Raw genomic sequence first — 15,588 nt, forward strand, 5'->3', positions numbered from 1 at the left:
ATAATTAATTTAATACTTTGACATAAACTAGTGTCAGTAAATAAGCCCTCAATCATTTTCAGGTTTCACGGACGTGATTTCTGGTAGCTTCCTTTTGCAATCTTTCTCATTAAGCTGATTGCTAAATGAAGTAGCACAGCCAAAAGAAATACAATTGCATAGTGATTGCATAGAGCATCTATCATCATGTCTCTCAGATAATCAGAGTTCATTCATTTCATAGGAAGCCTGGGAACTAAAATTCAGGACATGAAGTGTATATATTATAACTGGCAATATTTGGTCTGCTCTTGGAAGCCTGGCAAGACAGTACATTCTGATACCAACTATACTATGTTTTTCTGGTAAGTACTTTTATACTTGGAATCTCACATGGGGCAAACATCTGTCAAGATTAGTTCAGAGTGCTCACAACTCTACTGAATTACAATCATTTTCTTTACCAGAGCCCTATGTATGATGATAATTAATCTTAATTATGTGGGAATCTCAAGTTGAAGATACAGCAAGGCATCCCATGACTATTTCTGTACAGGATGAAATATTACATCCTATAGATAGCTGGGTTTATTGTTTTAAAACTTTGAGTATTTTTTATACACTTAGCTTTTTAAAAAGCAGTAATCTGTTAAACTGGATCTTCTTGCTGTTTCTTAACTGTTACTGAAGCTTTAAAAACACAGAACCTTTTGAAGATTTTATTTTATATGCATATTTAATACAGTCTAGGCACATTCACCCCTCCCCTCCTTTCTTTTCTTCCCTCTGTCTCAACAAGCCCTCTCCGACTATCTTGTCTTTTTGTTTTGTTTTAATTTTCATGTTGTAGTCAGCTGAGTTTGACTAGGGCTTGTGTGAGCATGCATGTGGCACAAGGGTGACTGACCAGTGAAAACATAGCCACCCCCCACCCCACATAAGCAGCCAGCGCCTTAATTGCTTTATGGTAATACAATCACCCACCACGTTCTGTTCTGACATTCTTTTGCTAAGTTGCACATCTGTTTTTCATTTCCCGTCTCTACTGTAAGAACTTTCCTTTAGACTCCCCTCATTCCTCACTTGGACAACTGCCATGACCTCCCAAATGGTGGCTGCTCCGATTGTAGCATTTTTCCTTCCTGCTCATTTCTGCACCTTGGAACCACCTATGTTTTCCTTCTCATTTTTATATGCCATCTCCTGACCATATACTCCCAGTCGCTTCATATTATGCCCAGGATCAAATCTAGGTTGCCTTTCAAGTTTTTTACCTCACTGCATCACGACCTTTCAAAAAACTATCATTTGCTATGGCCAGGATCAGTATGCTATTCTGTACATTTCTTTTCATTATCCATGTCTTGACTTTTTCGCATTTTGCAATCTGGAATGACCTCTGGCTCACTCTGTTACTAATTCTTTTTCATCCTTCTAGGCCCATGTGATGTCTAAACTCATTGACTCTGCTGACCATTCCAGGTTCTGTTCATCTTTGCTACTGAACTATTGCTTTTAATAGCACTTTGTTTATTGTTTGGGTGATACTCAAACTTATCTCATGTATGTATACATTCTCTCCTCAAGTTTTATTTTTAAAGATTAGTGGATTTGAACCAATTCTTACATTTCACTTAACTAATCACAGAAGGCCACGCTCACAATAGATTAATACTAAATATTAACTAAATGAATGAAACCATGGATGGTAACATGGATAAATGTAAAAAAGAGGGGATTGTACATTTACCAAAGAAAGACAAAGCAAGAGAAGCCATGCTTGTAGTATTTGTGAGCATTAAGTCTACACTCTGATTGCATCTTTTAAAGAAAAACATAATATATAAATGATTGGGCAAAAGTATTAGTGCTTTCGAGACCTGTGCTCTAAACCCTGTTCTGCCACCATATAGCTGGGTAGCCTTGAGCAAACAATTTCCTCGTGGGGGAATGGTTCACTTTCCATATCTTAAATTGAATGGACACATTTCTAAATTTTTGGTCATTAAATCAATAAATATTAAACATGTATTAAACGAGACACACTGCTCTCGTTTAAAAAAAAAACAAAAAAGAGAGGAAGACACTCTTCACATTGTCATTCAAGTTTAACATAACTTATCCTCCCTTAGTAAAAAGGGGGGAAATAAAGGTTAACATTTTACAGAGTGTATGTCCTTTTTCACTGACACAAAGTCACACAGTCAGTTTTTGTAAACCTAAGCACCAGTTGGACATATTGATGTATACCTGTCATCGGAGAATTTGGGAGACTAATGTATAACAATCATGAGTTTGACACCAGACCACTGGACTACATAGTAACTTCCAGGATACTGTATAGTGAAATCCTAGGTCAAAGAATAATGAATAAACAAAGTCAATCATGTATATGAAGTCTCCCACACTGTAAGCAGGCAACTGAACCATAAGAATAAAATTTATAAACACTTCTCTAAATTAGGGTACTTGGTATAAAGTGCATTTACTAGAGTTTAGGTATTTTCACTAGTTCCTTGTCAGCTGCTATGCTGGTCTCATTTCAGAAGGGCTACTTTGAAAACCAAAATCATATTTACATTGCAAACTAATATTTATTTTTTAGGAAAACAAGTCAGGAATTATTGATTTAAAAATCAGTTGTTAACAAGGCCTTTCATCTCCATCAGCCATATTACTGATAGAAAGTTAACTTTAAATGCCATGGTAAAATCTCTTGCTTAAGACAAAGGGAAAACTACACTTTGTGTGATTAAAAACTACACTATACTTTGCTTCTTCGTTCATTTCACTTCTTCCCCTAGTTGTGGGATTTCGGGCTTGTATCATAGTGTTAGAACATCAGAGGATTTCTTTTAATTTTAGTAAACGTAGGAAAATTATATATCTGCTCTTACAACCTCTTTCTACTCAAATAATTTTCTTAGTCACATGTTGCCAAGGCTACCTACGTATTCTAAATATTTAATTTGCAAACTTTAAAGAGTCTACAAAGACTAAATAGATGAATAGTGCTTGAGTTGCTTTGAGATTTTATGAAGATTAACATTTAACTGAAGCTTCATGAAATCACCTCTTTCTGTTTTTCCCTGCTGTTGAATCTATAGATCTTATTATTGCATGTAGCATATAGTAGGTGTTCTAAAGCAATAGTATGCTGTTAAATGATTCTTTTTTTGTGCTATCTATTTATTTTATTTTATTTATTTATTTACTTTTTGTTTTTCGAGACAGGGTTTCTCTGTATAGCCCTGGCTGTCCTGGAACTCATTTTGTAGATCAGGCTGGCCTCGAGCTCAGGAATCCACCTGCCTCTGCCTCCCAAGTGCTGGGATCAAAGGGGTGTGCCACCACTGCCCAGCAATGTTATCCATTTTGTTTGTTTGTTTGTTTGTTTTTTGAGACAGGGTTTCTCTTTATAGCCTGAGCTGTCCTGGAACTCACTCTGTAGACCAGGCTGGCCTCGAGCTCAGAAATCCGCCTGCCTCTGCCTCTCAAGTGCTGGGATTAAAGGCATGTGCCACCACTGCTCAGCAATGTTATCCATTTTATAACTTAACTTTTTCTGTTATTTGAGAATAATGTACATGTGTAGCATATTTGCATAATTTCTACCTCTTTCTCTCCTCCCTCCTACTGATCTTATAACATCACAATTCCTCTCAAATTCATGATATCTTTTAAAAATAATTATTATTACATATGTATCTATATATATATATGTGTGTGTGTGTGTTTTATATGTATATGTATGATATATTGAATCAATATACTGTGCTCATGTAATCATTTCATATAATATAATAAGATGATTTAAAACTGAACACCAAGATACAAAAAGATGCTACTAAATAATTCCTAAACTGCTTTTTGTGTTATAGGTATGAGGGCTTGGATCATGCCTTACAGTGTGCTGATTACCTCCAGGATAATGAGAAAAACATTGGATGCAAACTTTCCAACTTGGACTCATCAGACTATAAAGATTTCTTTATCCGTGTTAACGGATCCTCAAAGTTGGAACCTATCAGATCCAGCTATGTGGTTTTGCAACTTCAAAATATAGGTGATATGAGCAAATGATGTCAACCTAAAACTTGCCGGTTCTTCTTTAGTTTGTTTCTAAGTGAGCAGGAGGGGCAAGAGCAGACAGTGAGATTTATTAAAGCGATGGAAGTACAAAGCCAGAGGCATGAGGCAATCCACAGAATCTATTAATCATGGCTTCAAATGATAAATGATTGAGAACCTAAACATTTTTACTGTTTCTGAAATTTGTATTCTTAGTTCTAACAGTTATAAGTGAGACAGATTCTAGAAACAGGCACACCTGATGCAATTTCAGATGTATAGTGACCATAACATATGTGTTACTTAGAAAGTGTCACACTAGTAGTTGTAGTAAAAGTAGTTTGGTTGTTTCTAAAGTTGCAGAAATGGGAAATTGATTGCAATAATTTGGGCATTCTTATTTTTTCTCTTGGTCTTAAATATCCTGGGGACTGGACCACCAACCAAAGAGTACATATGGAGGGACCCATGACTCTGGCCACATATATGGCAGAGGATGGCTTTGTTGGACATAAGTGGGAGGAGAGACCCTTGGGCCTAAGGGGTACAATGTCCCAGTGTAGGGGAATGCCAGGGCTGGAAGGTGGGAGTGGGAGTGCTACCCAGGGGTGCACCCTCATAGAGGCAGGGGGAGGGGAGATGGGATAGGGGGTTCTGGAGGGAAGACCTGGAAAGGGGATAACATTTGAAATGTAAATAAAGAAAATATCCAATAAAATAAAAGAAAGAAAAAATTATTAGTGTAGGCTTTATCAAAAACAAAAGAACAAAAATTAGTTTCCCATGTGGGCTGGTGGTGGCACATGCCAGTAATTCCAGTGCTTGGAAGGCAGAGGCTGGTGGAACTCTTGAGTTCAAGGCCAGCCCCATCTACAAAGCAAGTTCTAGGATAGCCAAGGATACACAGAAAAACCCTGTCTCCAAACACATACACACACATACACACCACCACCACCACCACCACCACCACCACCACCATCACTACCACCACCACCCACACACAGAGGGGGGGAAGAGGAAGGGAGGGAGAGAGATCAAGGGGGGGGGTTCTCAAATAACAAAATTTCTCAAGAAGTCCATTTTGATTGGCAAGCAACTTTGGTTTTTAGTCACATCATGAGAATAATCTTGACTCAAGTAGTTTGTCCCTGAAAGATTCACTTGTGGAGTATCCCGGGCTTTAGATGAGGGATGCTGCTGACTTAGCAATGTTCATGTTGAAGTAGTTTCCTTCTGCTTTTCAGTTAAACCATTGCCACCAGAATTCCTTCATATCAGTGTGGAGAATTCCATTGACATTAGAATGAAATGGAGCGCACCTGGAGGCCCCATTCCACCAAGGTGTTACACTTATGAAATTATGGTCCGAGAAGATGATATTTCCTGGGAGGTATGGATATTGTACTTATTTGCCAAAATCATAAATATAAATTTTTAAAAAATGTAATAGGATAATGGATAATCAAAATCTGTGGCTGTTCAAAAGAGAGTTAGACTACAATAAGTATGTCAGTTTACTTTCCAGAAGGCCAAATCTAGTGGTAAAAGGAAATATATGTATATTGATAAAAGTATAATTATGAGGCCCCGACACATATACAGCAGAGGATTGCCTGGTCTGGCCTCAGTGAGAAAAGATGCACCTAACCCTCAAAAGACTTGAGGCCCAGGGAGTGGGGAGGCCTGGTGGGGACATCCTTGTGGAGATGGGGGAGGGGAAGAGAGAGGAGATATGGGATGAGGAGCAGTCTTGGGGGGAGGCAGACCAGGAGGGGATGAAATGTGGCAGGTAAAAAAAGGATTAAAGAATAAAAAACAAATTACAAAGTATAACTAGTCATGCCAATTTTAAAGTTGTAAATACCCTGGAGATAAACTAGTTACTTGTTTTCAATTTGTTTTAATAAATAAAAATTTCTCCAGGAAATTGAAATAGGTTGCATGGCCTCCAGTAAGACTCAAACAAAACACACACACACACACACACACACAAACACACACACACACACACACACACACACACACACACACACACACACACCACGTCTTTAACTACAACCATGAGATTTATAAGACATTTCTTAGAGAAGAAAGGAGTATAAAGAAGGTGACCATTGTGAGACTCCAAACATCAATGATACAGTGATCTCTTTAACTCTACCTTGGTATATCTTGCTTTGATTTAGTTGCTTCCAATTTAGAAATTGGTAGAGACAAGTAGATGGACTAGTTTTCAATGACTCAATTCATATACAGGTGGGGAAAATGGTTACTGACTTAGTATACATGTTCCAGGGTGGTTAATTGAATTGGCAGTCAAATAGTTAAAAGTAGATTCAAAACCTGAGTCCTAGTACATTTAAGTCTATACTATGTATTTTCAAGGTTCCGTAGATAAGTTAAATACATAAAAAGCAATCATCATATGCAAGAAGAACTCTGCAGCAATTTAAAGTGTAAACCTGAAGTAATTTCTTTAGTTTTTTCCCCTTGTGATCCCTGTGAGAACATCTTTGTATTTTGTGGTAGTCTTATATATGAAGTAGTTGTTTTTGTGTCACTTCCTGAGCATTATTACATGGGACTTCAAAGGCTAATCAGACCAAAAAGAGGAGGGGTCCACTTTGAAGACGAATATTTCAGTTTCCATAAAATCAGCATTCAGTAATTTGTGAAGCCTTTTCCCATTTATTGCACCAGGAATCTCTGACACTAATCTGCAGATTGTGGAGAGTAAACTATGTGGAGTTGTGACTCATTGCACATGATGTTTCTTATTACGAATGACCTATTATTATAAGAGGACAAAAGATAAAATTAAATACGGATAAGTAGTGGAAGAAAAGGCCTTTAAAAATCAGTGTAGAGTAGTGAGCACTGCTAGGATTGGACCCTGCAAGTAACTCAATGATGCTGTTTAACGTCCAAAAACATTTTTGAAGCAGAGAGATGAAATCCCTGCAATTGTACTGAGTTCAAATAAACACACCATAGTTTTCCTTGGCTTTCAGTCTGCCACAGATATAAACGATATGAAGTTGAAGAGGAGAGCCAATGAAAGTGAAAACCTATGCTTTTTTGTAAGATGTAAAATCAATATATATTGTGCAGATGATGGGATTTGGAGCGAATGGAGTGAAGAGGAATGCTGGGCAGGTATGCACTAAAAGGATAAGAACGAAGTAACTGGGGCTCTTTGTATTTCCTCTCATTGTGTTTGTAAACTGGAGATCAAATAATCTCGTGCATCATCTGTAAATGGTGCAAAAGCAAGTACTCCAATCAAAGATAGGCTTACTGAAAATCTAACATTCATTTGGAACTAGGTATCTTGTTCTGTTTTAATGGACATATTTTTTGTTTGTCTTTTATAAACATTTCGTAGTTCTTAGGGCAAAGTCCAGGGTCCATTTTAATCAATATTTTTTGTGCTTTCAATTTTCACTAGAACAAAAATTTTAAAGAAAGGGATACAACTGGCTCCAAATGTGTAACAATACTTACTGGTCATTTTTCAAATTGACATGTCCTGGTTTCAGGTCTGTTGCTGTGATCAAATATTCTATCCAAAAGTAACTTGGGTGAGAAAGGGCTTATTTAGTTTAGGATTCCAGGTTACAGTCTATCAGAGTAAAGAAGCTACGTTGGCAGATATTCCAAACTGCTCCTCATATCCACACTAAAGAGCAGAAAGCAATGGGTGCATTCACATTGCCACTGCTCAGGCTCCTCTCTCCTTTTCATTTAGTCCAGGGCCTAAATGCTGCCATATTCAGGATGGGTATTCTCATCTCAGTTAACCCAAATAACAGAGCGCCTCACAGGCCTGCCCACAGGCCAACCTGCTCTAGACAACCTCTCATCCAGACGCACCTCCCAGATGATTCTACAGCATGTCGAGCTGATAGTGAAAACTAAGCATGACAGATTTTATATTTAGTTAAAACTATGACTCTCTGTACTAATGGAAATTGATTTATGATACAACTCTTTTCAAATTTCATAGTGATCCAAACATAAAAGCCTTGAAGGTGACACATAGTATGATTTAATTCAGAATATTATTTTAAATTACTGATAATTATCCAAATTGGAGAAAAATCCCTTCAGCACTATATATATATGGAATTAAGTGTAAAAACACTGTGTACTTTCACATGTTATAGTGGAATGGCTGTCTCTACCTCTCTCTACATACAGCAAGAACATTGTTTGATCTTGTTTATTAAATAATTTAAAAATATCTACTATGTATCAGATTCCAGAGTTTGGATATATTTATTACTCTTGTCAAGTCTTTGTTATTACCAAGTTGGGAAAAATTAATAATAACCAAGCAAACTATATTATACAACCTGTAGAGAATATGGACAAAAAAAGTACTAGTAAGCAAGAGTTCAAGCATGAGATGTATGTATAAAAGAAATAATACTTTTACTGATTCTACATTTTTTTATTTTTGAAGCCACTTTTGAAAATCTGGAAAATGTGTGTGCATTTGTGTGTGTCTTTATATGTTGAGGTATATTTTTTCATTAGTCATAAAGATTGTATAAAATGGATATGGTGATTTTCTTTACCAGAGTATCAAAACATACTTCTCTTTGCATTACATATAATCTCATTATTTAATGTGGGGACCGAGATTTATTTATCCCTGTTAAGTATCTCCTGGTAGAGTTTTATTTAGACCTATAAGTTAGGAACAAAGAATTTTTGGTATTGCTTTTAGTTTTAGATGTTGAGGTTATATTTCTTTTTGGATACTTCAAGTTATAGAAAAATAGGACAATTACACACACACATACTCAGTTTAAACAACACATACTTATTTTTCTACAGTTCTTGTGAATCTGAGTGAAAATCTGAGCTCAGTTCACCGACCACACTCAGGTACTCAAAAGGGTCTTCTTTAGGATGATTAAAGTTTTAAAACTATTTTGTCTTTTTTTGAGAATTTTATTTAATATATTTTGATCATATGAAGCCCCTATAGCCTCCTATATCCACCCTGCCACCCTCACCTTCCTACTCCTCCGATTTTGAGTTGGCATTTGATACCTGCTGGTAAAAAGAGAGTAAGCTTTCTTTAATATCATGACCCCTGATCATTTGACCACACTCCAGGTCAGGACCCATTCCTATGAGCAATTGGGAACACAAACTGGACGTGATGGGGGAAATAAGTAGAACAATAATGTTTTGGTAATAACTTCTTAGGAATCATCTAGACTAGAGAACACAAACAGAGCCTCAGGAAACTGTCTGCCTTGCTATTGTTAATTCTGCATGTCAAGAGACTTATATTGTCTGTTACTTCTCCAGAAATTACCTCTGTAAATCTTTACTATGATATGTATTTGAATTTGGCCCAATTTTTTCTAGAAGAAACTAAGATCCCAAGGGAATAAGACAAAGAACAAATTGAAATGGAGGTAGATATATAGGTCTGGCTCCAAAATTTAACATACTGTGTGTTGTTCCAAAACAAGCCTGAGATACTAGACTTGGAAAAGCTTTCTATAGTTTAAGTATCTCTACTGACTGTTCATTCTGTGGAGAAGTAACATTAACACTTCATGCCTTGGTCTAGTGATCTTTTAACATGCTCAAAGCCTGGTGTTTAATCACTACCACTACTAAAGTAAGAAAAAAATACAACAAAAAAGAAGAAAAGAGAAGTTACACCTAAAATATCAAACATCATCATCATGTCTTGTCATTTAGTTCAGCTTCTAAAGTCTGAGACAAATTTTGGATGGTGATCTTGTAAGGTCAGCTTCATTAGCATTGTGTGTATCTTTATTATGATACACATATCATTATTAAGATAATATATTATTCTTTAGAATTAAAGGATATATGGCATTTGTTTGTTTAATCAGTTGTCTGACATGTTACGGGTTTTTAATTCCATTACTGCATTATTGACAGTTTACTTATGTATTAAATATTTCAAGAGTCTTCATAAACCTTTAACATTTCTCTTTTTATTGTTATATATTTTTTAATCCTAGGTTATACAGGGTCAGACTCAAAGATTATTTTCATAGTACCAGTTTGTCTTTTCTTTATATTGCTTTTATTACTTCTTTGCCTTGTTATGGAGAAGGAAGAACCTGAACCCACATTGGTAAGTTGTTTAAGGTTATGCAAAATAGTAGACATACAAAGTAATACATTCAGAACTCATAGGCCTGAATTTTATACTTTTGCCTGCTCACTATGAGGTACAATTGATTCTATGTACTTTATTGTAATAGCCTCAGAAAATAGTCAAATTTGATACTGAAAACCCACGTTTTGGAAAGTGGCTGTTAATTCTGTCAAAATGGGAGAAAAATACTTTAGAACATGTAATACTGCAGATCTTTAGGTTAGAAAATTGCACGAACTCTAGGAGAAAAACAGATTGGGAGGGAAGAAAGTGATGTAGGTGCCAGGGACCTAGAATAGCTGGTTATATACATTTATAGTGAAAATTAGAGAGAAATAAATGTATGTGTACTTTACCATTCAGCTTTCTTTCTCCATTCTTACCTAGTCCAGGGTACAAGTCAAGGGAGTTGTCCTACTCATAATGGGTTGGATCTTCCAATCTCAGTTAATGAAATTAAGATTATTCCTCACATATGTAACCACTGGTCAACATGACCTGGAAATTCCCTCATTGAGATACTCTTCCTGGATGACTTAGAATTGTATCAAGTTGACACTTAAAACTAGCCATGACGTAGCCTCTAAGGGAACATTGGAGAAAAATATCTTAATACTGTGTTTTGTAAAGATAGAATATGGTATGTCCATGGAATGTTTCACTGCTTTGCTCGTTAAATTTCTGAATTGTTAATACTAGTGAAGTTGTATTATTTTAATTATTTGTTAGTGACAGAGTTCTTTTTGGATTTCAGAGCCTCCATGTGGATCTGAACAAAGAAGTGTATGCTTATGAAGAGACGCTTTGTTAAAATACCCCTTTTCTGGCATAAAGCCAGCCTGCATAAGTCATATTAAACTCAATTTATCTTCAAATTTCAAATACATCTTCTTGCAAATCAGTGTTTGTTTTAATATTGTTAGATTTTTGACTAAAGTGCTAGATCTGCATCTCAAGTTGGCTTAGTGTGTGATAGTCCTGAATCAGCCTTTCAAGTATTACACATGGGTGATATTATGGCCACGTTCATTATTGCATTTAGGTACACTTTATGGTGCACAAACCCTTAGCAGATAGTAAATTTACTACATTCTAGTAATTGCTTTGTTTTCTCATACATCTATATATAGATACATTAAGAGATGGGTCAGATTTTATTCAATGTTGTATTAAAAAGATAATATGATATTCCAACTTGAACTAACCTACAGAGATATTGCCAAATCTTGAAAAATGAGATTTAATGGTTTTGTGGATGGTTCTTTTACACTGAATTCTGGGTGAAAGTACTCACCATGAATAAGTATGAAGGAAGCTTTGAATACATTCCAAGTTCTGTAAGTATCACATTTCACAAAAGAAAAAAGCTATAAGGCTGAAAATTATGACATGACCAGGGACTATACTTGAAAAGTTCAGAACTCATACACATCATGGTAAGAACCCTGTGTTATTTTATAGGTAGCCTTTAATTTAAAAATATTAGTATGTGTGCATACACACTCATGTATGTTAATGATCTGGAGTTTCAAGCACAACTTTCACGAGTCAATTCTCTCTTTCCAACCTGGGTCATGGAGTTCACACACTGCTAAGCTTTCTTGTGGTCTTGCCTTTCTTAACATTTGTCAATCTTGTGGTTTTTGTGAGGTCGGATGCAAGACAGGACAGACATGTCAATGATCATAAAGAAACACATATCTGAAGTTAGTAACAAGATTTTAAAGCTACACCCAAATGTTAAATACTGTAGCTACCTGGGCGAAGTAGGCAGGTTTAAAAATATGTATGGGAAAATAGACTACAAATTTCAATAAAGAACCAAATTGCATTTAGATTAATTTTTATGCAAAGTTATTTAAAGTGAAATAGCACCTCAGAGCATGTTAGAATTCTCTACTTAAGACCTACCCAGTAACTTATATCAGAACAATGTTCTTCGGGAATTCATGTATGTGCTTCATATTAACAGTTGTTGATATCATTTAATGGAGAAGAGGGTAACCATAATTGTGACTTCCATTGCTGCTGATCATCTCTTAAAGGAGAAAACCTGCTAACAGTGAGTTGTGTGCATGAAAATCATCACTTATGATAATTGCCATCAGTGATAGAGTACACCAAAACCTAATATTAATTTTTTAGTTGTTTTTTACACAAAAATATTTATACAAAGATCAAGATCATCAACTGGAAGAGATGCCATTTAAAGTGTAATTGACCATTAACTTCTCTCTTAGCATCCCTATTAAGAGTGACAGGAAGTGTAAAGAAGAACTTCTCTGTAAAGAACATCAGGCAGTACTCAGGGTTGGTGGTGAGCCTTGAGTGGGGATGTACTTCAGGGGTCTCTGGGGGATGCAGAGACTGGGAGGTGAATGAATCTGATGCCAAAGAGGGCTGGTGGTTCAGACCCATGGCACATTGCAACTGGGCAACATAAAGCATATGTTCTGGCTGAAAATTGCTAACATGAGGATTACATACATTTGATTCATTAAAGATAATATACCCTGAGTACAGCATCCTTTCCCTCCACTCCTTTCATTCCACCATCCCTACTTTCCTTCTCCCCCAGACTCGCAGCTCCTCTGTTTCCCTTCAGAAAAATACCAGGCCTTATAGGGATATCAACCTAACATGGCATAACAAGATGCTATTAGACAAGCTCAAAGCCTTCATATCAAGTCTGTATGAGGCAACCCAGTAGGATGAAAAGGGTCCTAAGGGTAGGCAAAGGAGTCAGAGACAGCAGTTTCACAAGAATGCCAAGCTAAACAAAACAACATATGTGCAGAGGGCTTAGGTCAGACCCATGCAGACTTCCTGATTGTTACTTCAGACTCTGAGAGTCCATATGAGCTGCGCTCAGTTGAGTCTGTGGGATGCTTTCTCCTAGTGTCTTTGATTCCTCTGCCTCCTACTGTCTTTCCTCCTTTCTTCTGTAGGTTTCCCCAAACTCCACCTACGTTTGGCTGTGGGTCTCTGTATCTGCTCCCATCACCTGCTAGAGAAAGCCTCTCTGATGAGTTTGAACTAAGCACTGATTTATGAACATAGCAGAATGTCATTAAGAATTATTTCATTTACTTTTTTGTAGTGTGTGTGTGTGTGTGTGTGAGTGTGTGTGTGTTTTGTTTGATGCCAGTCATTCAATCATTTTTTATTGTACTCTAGATCTCTGGGCCATCTAGCCTCCTGTTTCTGGCCATCTAGGTAGTCCTAGGCATGTACTCCCTCTTGTAGCGTGGTCCTCAAGTTAGACCAGTCATTTGTTGGTCAGTTCCCCAAGCTATGAGCTACCATTGCCTCAGCATATTCTGTAGGCAGGACAGGTTGTAGGTGAAAGGTTTTGTGGCTAGGTTAGTATCCTAGTCACAACACTTAGAATCGTTGCCTGGTTACAAAACATGCTCAGTTCAGTCTCTGTGTCCATTACTAGGTGTCCTTGCTTGAGTTACCCTCATAGTTTCGAGGAAGTTTCCATTGCACTAAGTTTCCACATTGCCCAACCAATTGCACCCCAGGAACAGTCATCTCTCCCTATACTGTCTCTCTTTGTCCCTCTCTCCTCTTCCTGATCCCTCCTGTTCCTATCTCCACCTACTGCCACCTCCCTGGAAAGGGAAAATAAAATATAATAGATTAGTTTAAATTCTTAATCTTTAGAGAAGAGGTCCCATATCACTTGAAACATCCTATGGTAACTTTGGTAAAAACTTATAAGAAGCTGACAAGCGTTTACTCCCAAAAATTGTACTGTATCATAGCATACTTATAATTCATAACAACTGAGCCTTTTCTATTGACTTCTTATAACACAAGGCTCTACTTTATCCCAGCTCCAGTAGAAGGCTAAGGTTTCTCTCCTATGAGGCATGGTGGTTGATATTTGCCATCCTCATCTACTGTGACAGATGCTGCATTACAGGAAGTAAAATCTGAGACTTCTTTCTATACATAGCTATCACAGCTAGAACAGAAACCTTACCCAATGCATAGCTGGCCAAGAACGTTTTTTCCCTAAACCTTACCTTGCCTTGTTTATAAGGAAGAGAGCACATGAAAACAGATGGGCAGTTACTCTTTACAAATGAAAGCATCAAGCAGCTAAGAAAACCCCTCTCTGAGCTTATTTTGGGCTAATATCCACTTATCAGTGAGTACATACCATGCGTGTTCTTTTGTGGCTGGGTAAAATCACTCAGGACGATATTTTCAAGCATTCATTTGCCTGCTAATTTCATGAAATCGTTGTGTCTAATAGCTGAGTAGTACTACTCCATAGTGTAAAGGTACCATGATGCAACTCATAGACCATATAAAACCCAAGAAGAAAGAAGAAAACACCAAAGTGTGGATGCTATAGTACTACTGGGGGAAGAGAATATTCTCTGGGAAGTAGAGGGAGAGAGGGATATGGGAGGAAGAGAAGAGGGTAAAAAGGGGGTCAGTTCAGATATGGGAGGAGATGAGGGAGAAGTACAAAGGGTCATGATTTTCAAAGTAGGTGTGTAGCAGTCGGGGAGAGGAAACTGGGGGTAGCCATTAGAAAGTCCCAGATGCCGGGGATCTAAGAGGTTCTCAGGACCCAACAGGAAGGACATTAGCCAAGGTACCCAACAGAAGGGAGGTAGAACCTGGAGAGACCATATCCACTTGATAGGCACAGCCCCTTGTTGAGGGATGAGGCCACCCACCCACCTCCAATACATTAATCCAGAATTCATTCTGTAGAAAGGAAATGCTGGGACAAAGAGTGGAGCAGAGACTGAAAGAAAGGCAATCCAGAGACTGCCCCACCTAGGGATCCATCCCATCTTCTGGCACCAAAACCAGACACTATTGTTGATGCCAAGAAGTGCTTACTGACAGGAGCCTGGTATGGCTGTCCCCTGAGAGGCTTTGCAGACAGACACAGCTGAAAATTGCACTGAGTACCAGGACTTCAGTGGAGAAGTTAGGGCAAGGACTGTAGGAGCTGAAGGGGTTTGCAACCCCATAGGAAGAACAACAGTATCAACCAATCATATGCCCCCAAAGCTCCCAGGGACTAAACTACCAACCGAAGAGTACCCATGGCTCCAGCCAGATATGTAGCAGAGAGTTGCCTTATCTGGCTTCACTGGGAAGGGAGCCTATTGGTCCAGTGGAGGCTTGATGCCCCAGGATAGGGGAATGCTAGGGGTGGGCAGGTGGGGGAACACCCTCATAGAGGCAGGGGTAGGGAGGAGGTGATAGGGGGCTTGTGGAGGGAAAGCTGGGAAGGGGGATAACATTTGAAATGTAAACATATAAAATAATGAAAGAAAAATATTCTCTAAGGAAGAAAGAAAGAAAGGAAGAAAGGAAGAAAGGAAGAAAGGAAGAAAGGAAGAAAG

At 37.6% G+C, this 15,588-nt stretch overlaps 1 protein-coding gene across 15 annotated transcripts in view; it reads left to right on the plus strand.

Moving 5' to 3' along the window:
* Positions 1-11,108, plus strand: part of Il13ra2 (interleukin 13 receptor subunit alpha 2) — a 49,710-nt gene extending 38,602 nt beyond the window's left edge. For all 15 annotated transcript variants that reach the window (XM_028773879.1, XM_028773890.1, XM_028773878.1 and 12 more), the window contains 6 exons: positions 224-344; positions 3,861-4,045; positions 5,295-5,440; positions 7,062-7,206; positions 10,068-10,183; positions 10,962-11,108. In XM_028773879.1, coding sequence (XP_028629712.1) covers positions 224-344; positions 3,861-4,045; positions 5,295-5,440; positions 7,062-7,206; positions 10,068-10,183; positions 10,962-11,018 — 770 coding nt within the window. In that variant the 3' untranslated portion in view covers positions 11,019-11,108. The remainder of the gene's footprint in view (positions 1-223; positions 345-3,860; positions 4,046-5,294; positions 5,441-7,061; positions 7,207-10,067; positions 10,184-10,961) is intronic.
* The last annotated feature ends 4,480 nt before the right edge of the window (positions 11,109-15,588 follow it).

The sequence above is a fragment of the Grammomys surdaster genome, unplaced genomic scaffold (genome assembly GCF_004785775.1).
Source record: "Grammomys surdaster isolate TR1022 unplaced genomic scaffold, NIH_TR_1.0 236, whole genome shotgun sequence".
NCBI classification, from domain to species: Eukaryota; Metazoa; Chordata; class Mammalia; order Rodentia; family Muridae; genus Grammomys; species Grammomys surdaster.